General features: G+C 43.9%; 5 protein-coding genes across 5 annotated transcripts; 3 read left to right on the top strand and 2 right to left on the bottom strand.

The window, feature by feature from the left end:
- Positions 1 to 503: 503 nt before the first annotated feature.
- Positions 504 to 2,736, top strand: SAMD00019534_051680 (hypothetical protein; the record flags this gene model as incomplete). Its single annotated transcript, XM_012899639.1, has 2 exons — positions 504 to 573; positions 641 to 2,736. The coding sequence occupies 2 exons, from the start codon at positions 504 to 506 to the stop codon at positions 2,734 to 2,736; spliced, it is 2,166 nt and encodes a 721-aa protein (XP_012755093.1).
- A 194-nt stretch (positions 2,737 to 2,930) lies between these two features.
- SAMD00019534_051670 (hypothetical protein) lies at positions 2,931 to 5,856 on the top strand (the record flags this gene model as incomplete). The annotated part of the gene is made up of 4 exons (XM_012899638.1): positions 2,931 to 3,990; positions 4,058 to 4,410; positions 4,509 to 4,704; positions 4,766 to 5,856. The coding sequence occupies 4 exons, from the start codon at positions 2,931 to 2,933 to the stop codon at positions 5,854 to 5,856; spliced, it is 2,700 nt and encodes an 899-aa protein (XP_012755092.1).
- Positions 5,857 to 5,955: 99 nt separating this feature from the next.
- Positions 5,956 to 7,723, bottom strand: SAMD00019534_051660 (hypothetical protein; the record flags this gene model as incomplete). Its single annotated transcript, XM_012899637.1, has 5 exons — positions 5,956 to 6,084; positions 6,161 to 6,807; positions 6,879 to 7,041; positions 7,188 to 7,215; positions 7,302 to 7,723. The coding sequence occupies 5 exons, from the start codon at positions 7,721 to 7,723 to the stop codon at positions 5,956 to 5,958; spliced, it is 1,389 nt and encodes a 462-aa protein (XP_012755091.1).
- An 884-nt stretch (positions 7,724 to 8,607) lies between these two features.
- On the bottom strand, positions 8,608 to 9,998 carry SAMD00019534_051650 (hypothetical protein; the record flags this gene model as incomplete). Its single annotated transcript, XM_012899636.1, has 5 exons — positions 8,608 to 8,788; positions 8,863 to 9,011; positions 9,072 to 9,488; positions 9,562 to 9,778; positions 9,850 to 9,998. Coding segments are annotated over 5 exons (1,113 nt in total), but the record flags the coding sequence as incomplete, so codon positions are not given.
- A 363-nt stretch (positions 9,999 to 10,361) lies between these two features.
- Positions 10,362 to 11,933, top strand: SAMD00019534_051640 (hypothetical protein; the record flags this gene model as incomplete). Its single annotated transcript, XM_012899635.1, has 1 exon — positions 10,362 to 11,933. The coding sequence occupies one exon, from the start codon at positions 10,362 to 10,364 to the stop codon at positions 11,931 to 11,933; it is 1,572 nt and encodes a 523-aa protein (XP_012755089.1).
- Between the last annotated feature and the right edge of the window lie 356 nt (positions 11,934 to 12,289).

Genomic DNA, 12,289 nt, shown 5'->3' with positions numbered 1-12,289 from the left:
CTTGACCTTACATTATATATATGAATGAGTTTATGTGTTTCGGCGTCAATTGCTAAAGTGTAATAAGTGTCGACAAAGTCGAATGTCATCAAAGTTTTGTCGACCAAAGTTTGCTGATGTAGACGTCATTGAGTCAGTGAATATTATAATAGACATCTAGGTACTAGTACTAAATAAGAACGAGACATTATCCCTTTTAAAACCTATGGTTAAGGGTATACACCATTTCTCTCTTAAAGTTGAAGTTCAGGTTACTTGGTCTCGCACCAATCTCACTCACTCACTCTTTGATTGATGGGGTTGCAGCCAGGAGTGCTAACAACAAACTAAATTGGTGGGTTTTCCATCACTTCTCTAAAGTGGAAACTCTCACTCACTCTCTTTCTCTTCACAAATTAAGAAGATGAGCATACTATCCTTCCTTCATTCATCCCTTCATTCATTCAATTATTTACTCCACTCTATATTGTAATATATAAATATAAATAATAATAACTCTAAGGATGGTTAACCTTAGACCTAGCAATTATTCCTCATTGTCCTCTGTGTTGGTAGTTGGTGAAACAGGATCTGGTATGTGATTCAGGTTCAAGACACAGAAAGACAATATTCTAACTTTATTAATATCACCAATCAAAAGGTAAATCAACTTTTATCAATACACTCACCAACTATTTCTTGGAGGGATCATTCCCTAATGATATAAAGGTATCAATTGAGACAAAGTTCCTAAAGCCAACACAAAGAGGTTTGAGACATAGTGAACTAAATGTGAGGGATACAACATCTAGCCAGACAAATGAATGTACCGAGTACAAGTTCACCAAGGATGGACATACCTATGTGTTCATCGACACACCGGGCCTTTCCGACACGCGTGGCATACATCAAGACGAGATCAATATCAACAAGATCATCAATGCCGCTGACCAGGCATCTTCATTGTCTGCCATCATCCTCTTGATCAATGGGAAGGATTGCCGTGATGTAATCTCACTCAAGAGTGCCATCACCCGTCTCCAGGGCTCCATCCCCGATGTGATACTCAACAACTTGGTGATTGTGTTCACCAAGTGCCAAGAGTACAATCGCAACTTTGACCTCAAGGCTCTGGGAAACCTCCAGTCGCGTTCGGTGTTCCACATGGAGAACTCGGCCTTCTCGACAGATCCCGCCACTTGGAATGACCAAGCCAAGAAGAGTCTTAAACGAGAGTTCAAAGAGTCTATGTTCACTGTCAATAAGATGATGAGGTCCATTGCCAGGAAGGATGTCGTGTCGACCTCGGCCTTTGGTACAATGAGGAACCATCGATTCAAGATCAAGCAGACTCTTCACAAGGCCAAGATTGACATCAAGCGTATCCAGGATCTCCAGGATGAGGTCTGGCAGGCACAAATAATGCTTGGACAGTACTCATCGGACCAGGCCAAGTTCCAGAACTACACCAAGAAGAAGACCGTGATGACGACCGAGATGGTGGACACACCATATCACAACACGATATGTAGTGAGTGTAACCATGTTTGTCATGAACATTGTGGACTTGAAGAGATATCATCCAAGGGTGACAATGCATTCACTGGCTGTGTGGCCATGAATGGACTGAACAACTGTTCCAAATGTCCAGAGAGATGCTCCTACATCACTCACTACCATGGAAGACACACCATCGTAAAGCAGCAAAAGACATTGGAGGTCGAGATTGGACACATGAAGGACAAGTACCAGAAGGCGCAGATGGGCATGTCCACGGCCCAATCCAAGATATCATCCATCAATGATGCGAAGCAGCTCATTGAGTCAGCCATCAAGCAAATGACCCATGAGATCACATCATCTTGCCAAGCCCTCAAGCAGATATGTAGTGGCTTCAATCTTGTTGATGAACTTGTCATCACAATCACACAGATGGAGATGGAGGCCAAGCTACTGACCTCGTTCGAGGCCAGACGATCCGCCGACACGATGATCCAACATGTCAAGATGATCTCGGACAGTCTTAGCAAGGACAAGAGCTTCCAAAGGTTGCCTCGTCCAGTCTACTCATTGGATGACGATGATTATGATGATGATGATGAGTTGTTTGTTGATAGTGACGACAGCGATGATGATGACTGTCCTCCAGTTGGTGACCCTGCACCAGACCAGAACCAACACCTGAAGATCCAGATTGCCAATCTCCAAGCGCAGTTGGACAGGCAGCAACAATCAAACATTTCATTGTCAGAGCTAGCACAACTACAACAGAAGGTGGAAGTGCTGCTCAAGTTCGGAGCACAGCCACTCTATGGTAGTCCAATGGGTCCATGCAAGGTGTGTACCACTCCATGGACCATGCTAGCTGATGAGGCGTCATTCTTCCAGGGCAAGGGAATACCACTGCCAAGGACCTGTCGTCCATGTCGTGTTGTCAAGAAACAACTTGCTGACGATGCATCAGCAGGACTACTGCCAGTGTATAGTCCTACTCCTACTCATACAACGACTAGACGATTGTCTCCTGTCGGTCAGACCAAGCGCTGCACGCTGTGCTACAAGTCATGGATATTGAATGCGAGTGAACAATCATTCTATGTCAGACGTGGTTTACCATTGCCAAAGAAGTGTCATGGTTGTAGAGATGCACAGAAGCATGCTGTTGGCAGGGTCGGTAGAGTGCTAGATCATCATCAGCAATCGCATCGACGAAGTTTTTATGATGGAGCCTCCACCTTGCGATGCGATTGGGATTGACAATGCAAGTGGTTTCCATCTGCTGAGGAACCGAAGAACAAGTTGCAAAGTGAGATGATAGAGATAAAGAGATAAAATGTTTTCTTGTAAATTTGAAATTGACCTTTCAGAAGTGTTCGCTCCTGTTTTCTCTTTGATGTACATCATTTGACACACCCCTCACTTATACTCGATCAAACAATCAATCAACCAAGATGGACAATGGCGATGAAGATCTTGAAGGCTTGGACTTTGACAGTGACAATGACAATGACAATGCCAAGGTCAACATCAACACAAACATCACCAACACCAACATAAACACAAATGGCAGTAACAATACGAATGTTCATGTACCAGTGGCCAAAGCTTTGGCTCCCAAGGAGAACCCTTTACAGATACGACAACAACAACAACAGCCAATACATAATGTCACAACTTCTGCCTCAACTACACCAACATCAACAACAACTTCAACGATCAAAGCACCAAACAACAATGTTGATACAACGATGCATCAACAACAACGACCTGCCGCTGCTGCTGCACCCATCAATGTACATAAACAGCAACAGCAGCAACAACAACAACAACAACAGACAGCGAAGAACTTTGATATATCAATGACAGAGTCACAATCGACACAGTATACAAGTGATCTGATACAGAAGGGGAACTTTCAGAACATACTACAGAGTAGACATCAGCACTTTGTACAGTCACATTCAAAGCCTGCACCAACGACTACATCTACGACGACTACGACGACCAGTGCTGCTGGACAGTCCACACATAACAACAACAATGATGATCATCAATTTATCAAACCAAAGCAGCCGACACATTCGACATCAGCAGCGCCTCAACAACAACAACGGCAAACACTTTACAAGAATGATGAACAACAACCTTTAAACGCATCGACCAAGCGTATTAAGAACGATCAATCGGCACACATCAGTGTCAACCCAAACGTCAATCACAATGTGAATGCGAACAACAACAACAACAACATCAACAATAATCAACCTGTAGATATCAACAACAATACACCAACACGTAGATTCCCTGGACCAGCGGGATCACTGCCTCCTTTGAAACAGGGCCAGACCATCCCCTCTGTCGGGGCCAACAAACAGCAACAACCAATCATCAAGAACACAGTGTTCATGAAGGCCACAATCCAAGATTCATTCACCTATGACATGTTCCCCGTCGACTATTCCAAAGGACCCTGGGTCCTAATGCTCAAGAACAGGGGTCTTCCTCCATTCGGTAAACATTGTCCTGCCCGCATGACAACATGTCCTCCACGAGCTAACCATATCCTCCATGACAACAGAGAACCCTAACAACAACCCGTTGCTCAAGTATAACATTGATTATGTACTGCGAGAGGGCTATCAAAAGAAGGTGCCACAGCTTGTGGTGATGATAAAGTCATTGGTGGCCTCAGAGGGCGACTATCAAACTGTGATCAGTGATCCCTCTGGCGAGATGAAGGGCATCATTCAGAAGAAGATCGTTGGCGACTATTATCCCGAGTTGGCAAACGGTTGGATTCTTGTACTTCGCAAGACGTCCGTATTCAGCCCATCACCAACGTCACATTACATCAACATTGTCATCTCAAACATCGACTTTGTCTACTCGCCCAACGATCCAGGAGTTGAAGAGGCAACACAAGAGTTTGAGGTATGGATTAGGATACAATCAATCAATCAAGGCAGCCACCATCGATCACTCGTTCACTCATTCACTCACCCTCTCTCTCCAATCAATCATTGACATAGATGTTACAAAAGGACAACCCTGTTGAGTACAATCCCAAATCAATATATCAAGACATACCAATCAAGACACAAGAACAAATAGAGAAGGAACTGATTGAAAAGAAAATGGCTAAGAAGCTACACGCTGATAATCTTGGTCTGAATCCTCCGCCACCGCCACCAAACAAGAAAACAAGCAAATATAACAAGTCTAAACGTATGTTATGCCATGATGTTGAATGAATGAGTGACTAACTGTTCGACATCACCATCAATAGCAAGCTACGCAAAGAAACAATATAAGAGGACGAATGATGATGAGCATGGTGATGAATATAAAGCTCCATCAGCTTTAGTACAAACAAAGGCTGGCCAACCAGCTAACAAGACAATAGCGACTCCAACAAAACAACCGACTCCCCAAAGCAAGACAACAACAACCCCGACGACGACGACTACAAAGACATTGGTTCCCGCACCCGCCAAACCTCAATCACTGACACCATCACTGGCCACTGCTGCTCCTACATTAATGGCATCTCCATCAAAGACATTGTCATTGTCACAACAACCACAATCCTCATCGCAATCACTGAACTTGCCGACAAGTTTAAAGACGACTATGAATGCGAATTCGAATGCCAATGCGAATATCACGACACGCAAGGACAACAATATACCAGCCATAATGGATCATTACAGCGACGACTTTGAAGAAGACATAACAGCATCGGCGGGTGGAAGAGCCTTGGCCGCGGCAACACTCACTGTCAAACCTACATTGAATCCATCTGCTGTTACACTGGCCAATCCCAATCCAAATCTCAATGCTTCCACTCTTACACCAATCAAGTCATTGACCCCGCCCAGCAGCCAAGGTGCCAAGCTGACTACACCCTTGCGATTAAACCCAACGAACACTCCTCTCACATTGAACAAGCCACTCTCTCTTCATACTCCCTCACTGGCGTCCACAACCACGACCACTACCACTCCACATCGAAGCCATTCTCCACCAAATTACTTTGCAACAACGACTACTCCTCTGCCTCCTGTTGTTGTTGCACCCATCCCCAAGACAGCAGCAGCTACATTAACAGCGACAAAGACACCAGTCCCAGTAATGAGCAATAATGCGAATGATGAAGAATTCAGCTTTGATGACGTTGATGTGCCCGAGCCGCCCACTGCCAATACCTCCAAAGTGGTAGCATCAGCGCCAATTGCTACCAAGTCCAATCTTCCATCTAGCAAGACGTTGCCAATATACAAGCATGACTTTACAGGCAAATCGAACCAGATTGCGCAGTCATCCGCAGCATCGACGCCATCAAAGACCAGTATCATCAAGAACAAAGGCTTGCATTGATCAATTAACTAAATTCGAACGATCGAACTACTACTACTATGATGACTACGACTACAACTACTATACAACAGGCTCAGTAAGAGTCTGCGACGGTGTATTCTATTTCCTCTGTCTCTTGTTTGCTCTATCATCTTGTTGTTGCCTTGCTGGTTCTGTGACTGAAACGACTGGTTGTGGTCTCTGCGTGATATCAAAGTCGTCCAGCGTGCTCGTTAACTTTGTCATCATCTGAGTTGGAGTAGTATATGTGATGCGTGTAAGTGATTGATAAAGTGAGCGAATGATTGATTTATGAGTCACATACCTGCCATGTCTCATAGTCCATCTTGATGATTGAATGTCTTTGGAGAGCCTTGCCAGTTGTGTAGTCCTTCTCGTCGGGAGGCTGAGAAGCCTCAACATTCTCAAAGCCATCAGTGTTGCTGATTCGGGCCTGACCATCCTTGAGAAGGAAGGAGAGATAGAAGATGTTCTCGACCGTCTTTGAGAACGACTGCTTGTTGACGACCATGTCCAAAAAGTCGATCCTTCTCTTCTTCTCAATGTACTGCTTCATCGCCTGGACACGACCACTTGTCGACTCGGCATTCGCGGTCTCTGTGTCGGTGACCTTCTCTGCGTGCTCGACCTTGCCGACATCCTCCTTGGCACGACGTTGTATCTGCTTGCGTTGCTTCTCCACGATCTCAATGTTCATTGGGCCGTACATAAAGTCAAACTCGGGCACGGTGTTGTAATGCTCGTTCACGGCCTGACCAAACCTATTCCATCCTTGTTCATTGACATCATTGTCCTCACTCAGTTGCATAAGATGGTCCCTCACTCTAGTGATGAAACCCTCGCTATCAAACGAGTTAAAGGTGACCTTGAATTTCTGTGATTGTTCCAAACCAAGTTGTGACGCCAGACTCAGCAGCTCAGAGTCCAATGCTGCCTCTCTAGGGTGTTGTACTGTACACATTCAATCAAAGATCAAGTTAGTTATCACTGAGTTGTAGGATGGTGTAATGTACAAGACATACCTCTACTATATATATCCTCTCCCTTCTTGAGTAGTTCAGACAGTCCATTGTTCTCTGGTTGGATTAGGTCCTGTCTCTTGCTCTGTGTATCCTGTATCAGCAATCTATACTCTCTTCTAATCTGTCTTCTTTCATTTGTTGTTTGTTTATTACTCATATTGCACTACTAAGTATATGATAATATATATAAATATCTATAACAGATCAATCGTATAACTATGAGATTAGTAATATAAGTTCAAACTTGTCGAACACACGATGGAAGTGCGCGCGAATACTCAAAAGTGAACTTTTCAACAACACACTTACACTACCCTTGCCCTCGCCCTTACCCTCGCTGAATGATAGAGATAAAGAGATAACTTATTGATTTTAAAGGTATAGAGTATTTATTGGAACAAACAGATAAGTTGTTGAAATTACAACTTGACAGCAACATCGATACAGGCAATCTCTGCGTTGTTCTCGTCGTTGAGGACGACGTTGATCTTGTAGGAACCACCTGGGACGTTGCCTGGGATGGTGGCGTTGACGGTTCTAGAGTATGGACCGGCGGCGATTGGGCATGGGTATGGGCTGTTGGGGATGTCGCAGAGGTTCTCCTGCTTGTTCAAAACGGTGATGAATCCATACTTGACGGTCATGTGGGCAGTGCCACCGGTGACGGTCTCGGAAAGAGTGCCAGAGGCAGAGACGACGATCTCCTGTCCCTTGATGGGGGGGTCTGGGGTGATCACAACGTTGGTGATGGTGAACTTGTCCGATGGGGTACCACAGTTGGTCCAGATGTCAGCGTTGGCAACAACGACAAACAGCAAGCAGATAGCAATGAATGACTTGTACATTTTGTTTATGTATATGTATGTGTTTGATTATATTATATGTATGTGTATTTATAATTAAATGTTTAGGATGATGTGACTTGTTTGATTTATAAGTCAAGGTATGAGGATAGGAGGAGAGGTGTGGATGGGCAAGTCTATCAACCCGAGGTGTGTGGTTGGTGTACTGTCTACACACATAAGTTACCGGCAACACACATCCGCCTGAGGCCTAAGCCTCTTTAAGCTTTGTGGTGTGTTTGTGTGAAGTAGTAACATAAAACAATTAAAAAATTAATTGATGTAAAATATCTTTGAGTATTGGGGATCACTTGGTGCCCACTTGAAATTGCTTTGCATTTGTGACACTGGCCTTAGGCTCATCGCCCTGTGTAAAGACCACGAGCTTAGCACTCCAATGTATTGAAATTTCAGCAGCTTGTTCTGAATTATTTTGAAATTATTTTATCCAATCACAAAATGTATCAAGTCGTTTGCAGTAACTTAACGATCTTTAGATTGTGTGGTGCCCAATCACCGACGAAGATTCATACCTGTTGTTGGAGTCATAAGTGATCCGTGGACCAATTGTTTAGTTAATGCCGATGGGTTCCAAATGGTCTCAGAGTATCTCTCTCCACTCACTCTCAAGCCTACCCTTTATCTATCTCGGGTCTCGCCCATACTTGTGGATCACTAATCGTACCAGACACGAATGTTACACGAATGGATGGTTGGCGTTGTGATGTTTAGGTAGGTGGATCAGTTCCCAACAATACGGTGAAGGAGGTGTTGAGTTCAATAATTAGATAGTATCTGGTATCGGGTTTGAACGAATAATAGTGTTGATGTTGACCAATAATTGATGACCACTAACTAACTACTTGTTATTTCTTTGCAGGTGTTGTTGATGTGGTGGACGACACTGTGTTCGTACCACTTGCCAATGTCGGCATCGGTTGTTGTTGTTCAAAGTGATATTGAACAGTCTTTGATTGATCTACACTCTTGATGGCCAACACGAAGCAATAATGACCTTGAATCATATTCCATTCTTCAAACTCATCAAATATCTCTAATACCTCAGTCCTTTAGGTTGACATTAATTGTTAGTTATTTCCATGTCCATGTCCATGAGTATTCAATCAATCAATCATAGTTACTCTTTACGTCTTTCCTTGGTTATGAATTGATTGTATATATTCAGCATGTCAAGTACATCAACTCGTTTCCAACCCAATGAAAGATACCTGTTCCTCTGATCCTTGATCTCTGGAAATGATGTGATTGAAAGAAGTGGACATCCTTTGTTCTGTGTCAGGTTAGTCCAGGTCAGTCCAAGTGCGTCCATGTCCATTCAGTTACGACATACCTCGATATTCTTGATCATCATTGCACCAAACTCATCATAGGGTTTGATCTGTTCGTATGTTATAAAGGCTGCTTCGGCAAACCGGTCGGCAGCCCATTTGATTAGGGTGTTGCCACACTCTGTTGGTATATAGACTATTACACACTCGCTTATGAACATTGTTGGAGCATTGTAATCAATGTTGAGTGATTGGAATACATTGTCAATGACATCTCGGCTTGCTGTCAGATCGATTGACGTCAATCTATAATCTTTGGACATTATACGAGTGTCTTGTACAACCAATGAAGGATCCTGACCCTCCTCCACAATGAGATCCATCAACTCTCTCGAAGATCGAATGATCTTTATCTTGTTAGTGACTACCTTGTCATAATCCACCTCAAAGTATGTTACATTCTTGACCAGTCCTCTACTCTGTTATGTTGTCGTCTTGTTAGCCACTCACTCATTCATACTCCATCAATCAATCAATCAAACATCAACATACCTTAAGTCTAAAGTAGAAGGTGTCATAGCCACAGCCTAGATTGACTATTTGGACTGTTGGACAACCAGAGTATATTGAGAAGAACTGTTGGGTGAGCTGTTCGATCGTTTCGACACGAGAGAAGAATCCACGATTGATCAAAGGAGGTCTTCTGATGGGCTTCTTGACAAAGTAATGAACATACTTGTCATTGTAATATCCTATATTTACAGCTGATCTGTTGGTGTTGTTTGTAAGAATGGTTGTATTGGACTCCAGTACATGAATGAATGAATGAATGATATCAACAGTTTACATGAGGCTGCATCATCATTTGTACCAATGACCGCTTCCTTTTGAGGTTGTGATGCTGCCAATGATGATGATGTTGTCGTTGGTGTCACTCCTGATCCAGTGGTCGATGGAGTCTTTGGTGTATAGAATGTTGGTATACTCATTATACTTCTTGATCTCCAACTCACTCAATCAATTGTATCTCTATGTCTGTCTCTATCTGTGTGTCTTTGAGTGAATTATCAAAAGCTAAGGGTAAGAGTAGGGGAAGGACCTCCCTTCATTTAAGTTTGAGGTTCAAAGGGGGTACCCTTTGCTTTTGAAGATCAATCATTCAAAGACAACAACATCAACAACAGATAATGATGCTCCCAGTGTTGATTTTAAAGAAGATAGCTGGATATATTGAACGTACATTGGATGTTATATCATTCTGTTTGGTTTGCAAGACAACTTATGGATTGCGTATCAGACAGACAAGGCATTGTAATCAGAGAATACAACAGTTTTATAATGGACAGAGGTTCATGACACGTAGTTGGCTGCCTCTGCTTTCAAACTTCTTCAACGATATACGTCTCAATCTGCCATCAATCTCAACCGATTCCAAATTGAATGAACTATGTCAACTACTTGGTCGTTCTCCAAAACTCTCCGGTGGCTCTGTCGGCCTCTACAGGGTACACAAGAATACGGTGATGGCCGGACATGAAGTAAAGCTTTACTTTGGAGATTTCAAGAGCTTGCAAAGAGTCAACAGGTCTCGATTAGATTGTTTGGACTCGCTGGCTCTGGTCAATCCAGACAACATCCCATTGGATTGCTATCCTCGCAATCTTAACAAGTTGACCGTGAAGTATGGGATGACTCATCTCATGGATGACCATGTCAAGGAGCTTCCAGCGTGTGCCACAGTGATATTGCTCACCAACTCAAACGTTGTGATCATCCCATCGACTGTTACTCACTTGACACTGTCTCCACACTCGGTTGTCAATTGGTTGGATGTTCCTGCTGGATGGATCCCCGAGAGTGTCACCTACCTAAAGTTCGAAATGCCCTATCGTGCGGTGTTCCATCCCGACTCCATACCCGAAAGAGTCGTTCACTTTGAGATGCCTGACTTTATCATGATGATGGTTGGGGCCAAACTGCCACTATCGATCAAGACATTGCGCGTATCAAAGAACCTCAGCTTACTCAATCTCCCTCCAAACGTCGAGACACTCATATTTCCAAGTCAGTACTTTCAATCAATCACTTGCGAGCTGCCGCGATCAATCACATCGCTAGAGTTTGAAAAGGGATTCACTCAACACGTGTCTGTCGAGCTGCCACCTAATCTACAGAGGTTGGACATTGGAGGGGCCGAGTTGGCCCATCACTTCATACCGCCATTAGTCAATACAATCAGGATTGGCATTGACGGCCTGCTCGACCACTTCCCCGAGCATCTCGAATCACTCACTCTCAGCGACCATTTCGACCAAAGACTGCAGGCGGGCTCACTACCGCAGAGTCTTACATCACTGACATTTGGCAAACAGTTCAATCAAGAGCTCAAGGACATGGTGTTGCCAAGACGACTTGTCAACCTCAAGTTTGGAGAGAACTTTGACAAGGAGTTGCACAAGCCTGGCACACTGCCAGGCACGCTCAAAGTTATAAAATTCGGTGGCAAGTTCAATTGCAAGCTACCAGTCGGCACCATCCCCGCAAGTGTCACACGCATCAGCTTTGGAGGCATGTTCAATCGCGACCTGATGGAGGGCTGGGCACCATCTCTACGCAAGCTGGTATTGAGCTACGGATTTAACTCGTTCGGACCACACTGCATCCCGCCCACTGTGGAGAAGTTGTGGTTGCAGATGAGCACCAGGCTGCCAGCTATCGATGGTATACCGTTCGGGCATATGAAGAACGTCCGAACAATCAAGCATTGTAACCATACCGTGTACATCAGAAGGATCTCCAACACATCATTACTATTCCTCGCAAAGCAATCACTCAATTGTGGATTCTTGAATCTGGACAAAGGCGACAACACCAATGTTCTGGGCATACTCTCATCAGTGTTTAACCCCTTACCACCTGATTGATGGATGGCATTGATGGATGGAGTCGGTCAGTCAGTCAGTGAGTCAGTAACTGATGAGGTCGGTCGGATGGCAGCAGTATTGCTCGCAAGTTCCCAATACCGACATTGATCACACGAATATGTGCTTGGAAAACTAAGTTCAAGGTCGATCACAAAAATCCAAGATATTATAATGCATGCAGTTTGGACTGTTTGATTGATCGATTGATGATGGACGATGTGTTAGATGTATCATCATCATCATCTTGAACGAACTCATTTGTACAGATAATAACATTACATATATATATATATATATCATAGTAGTATGGTATCAATCCAACCAGCGACTACATCAATCATTGGTGGACCACCTCC

Source organism: Acytostelium subglobosum, assembly GCF_000787575.1.
Source record: "Acytostelium subglobosum LB1 DNA, scaffold: scaffold9, whole genome shotgun sequence".
Lineage (NCBI taxonomy): Eukaryota > Evosea > Eumycetozoa > Acytosteliales > Acytosteliaceae > Acytostelium > Acytostelium subglobosum.
Note: the sequence above shows the minus strand (reverse complement) of the source record. Positions and strands in the feature narration are given on the sequence as shown.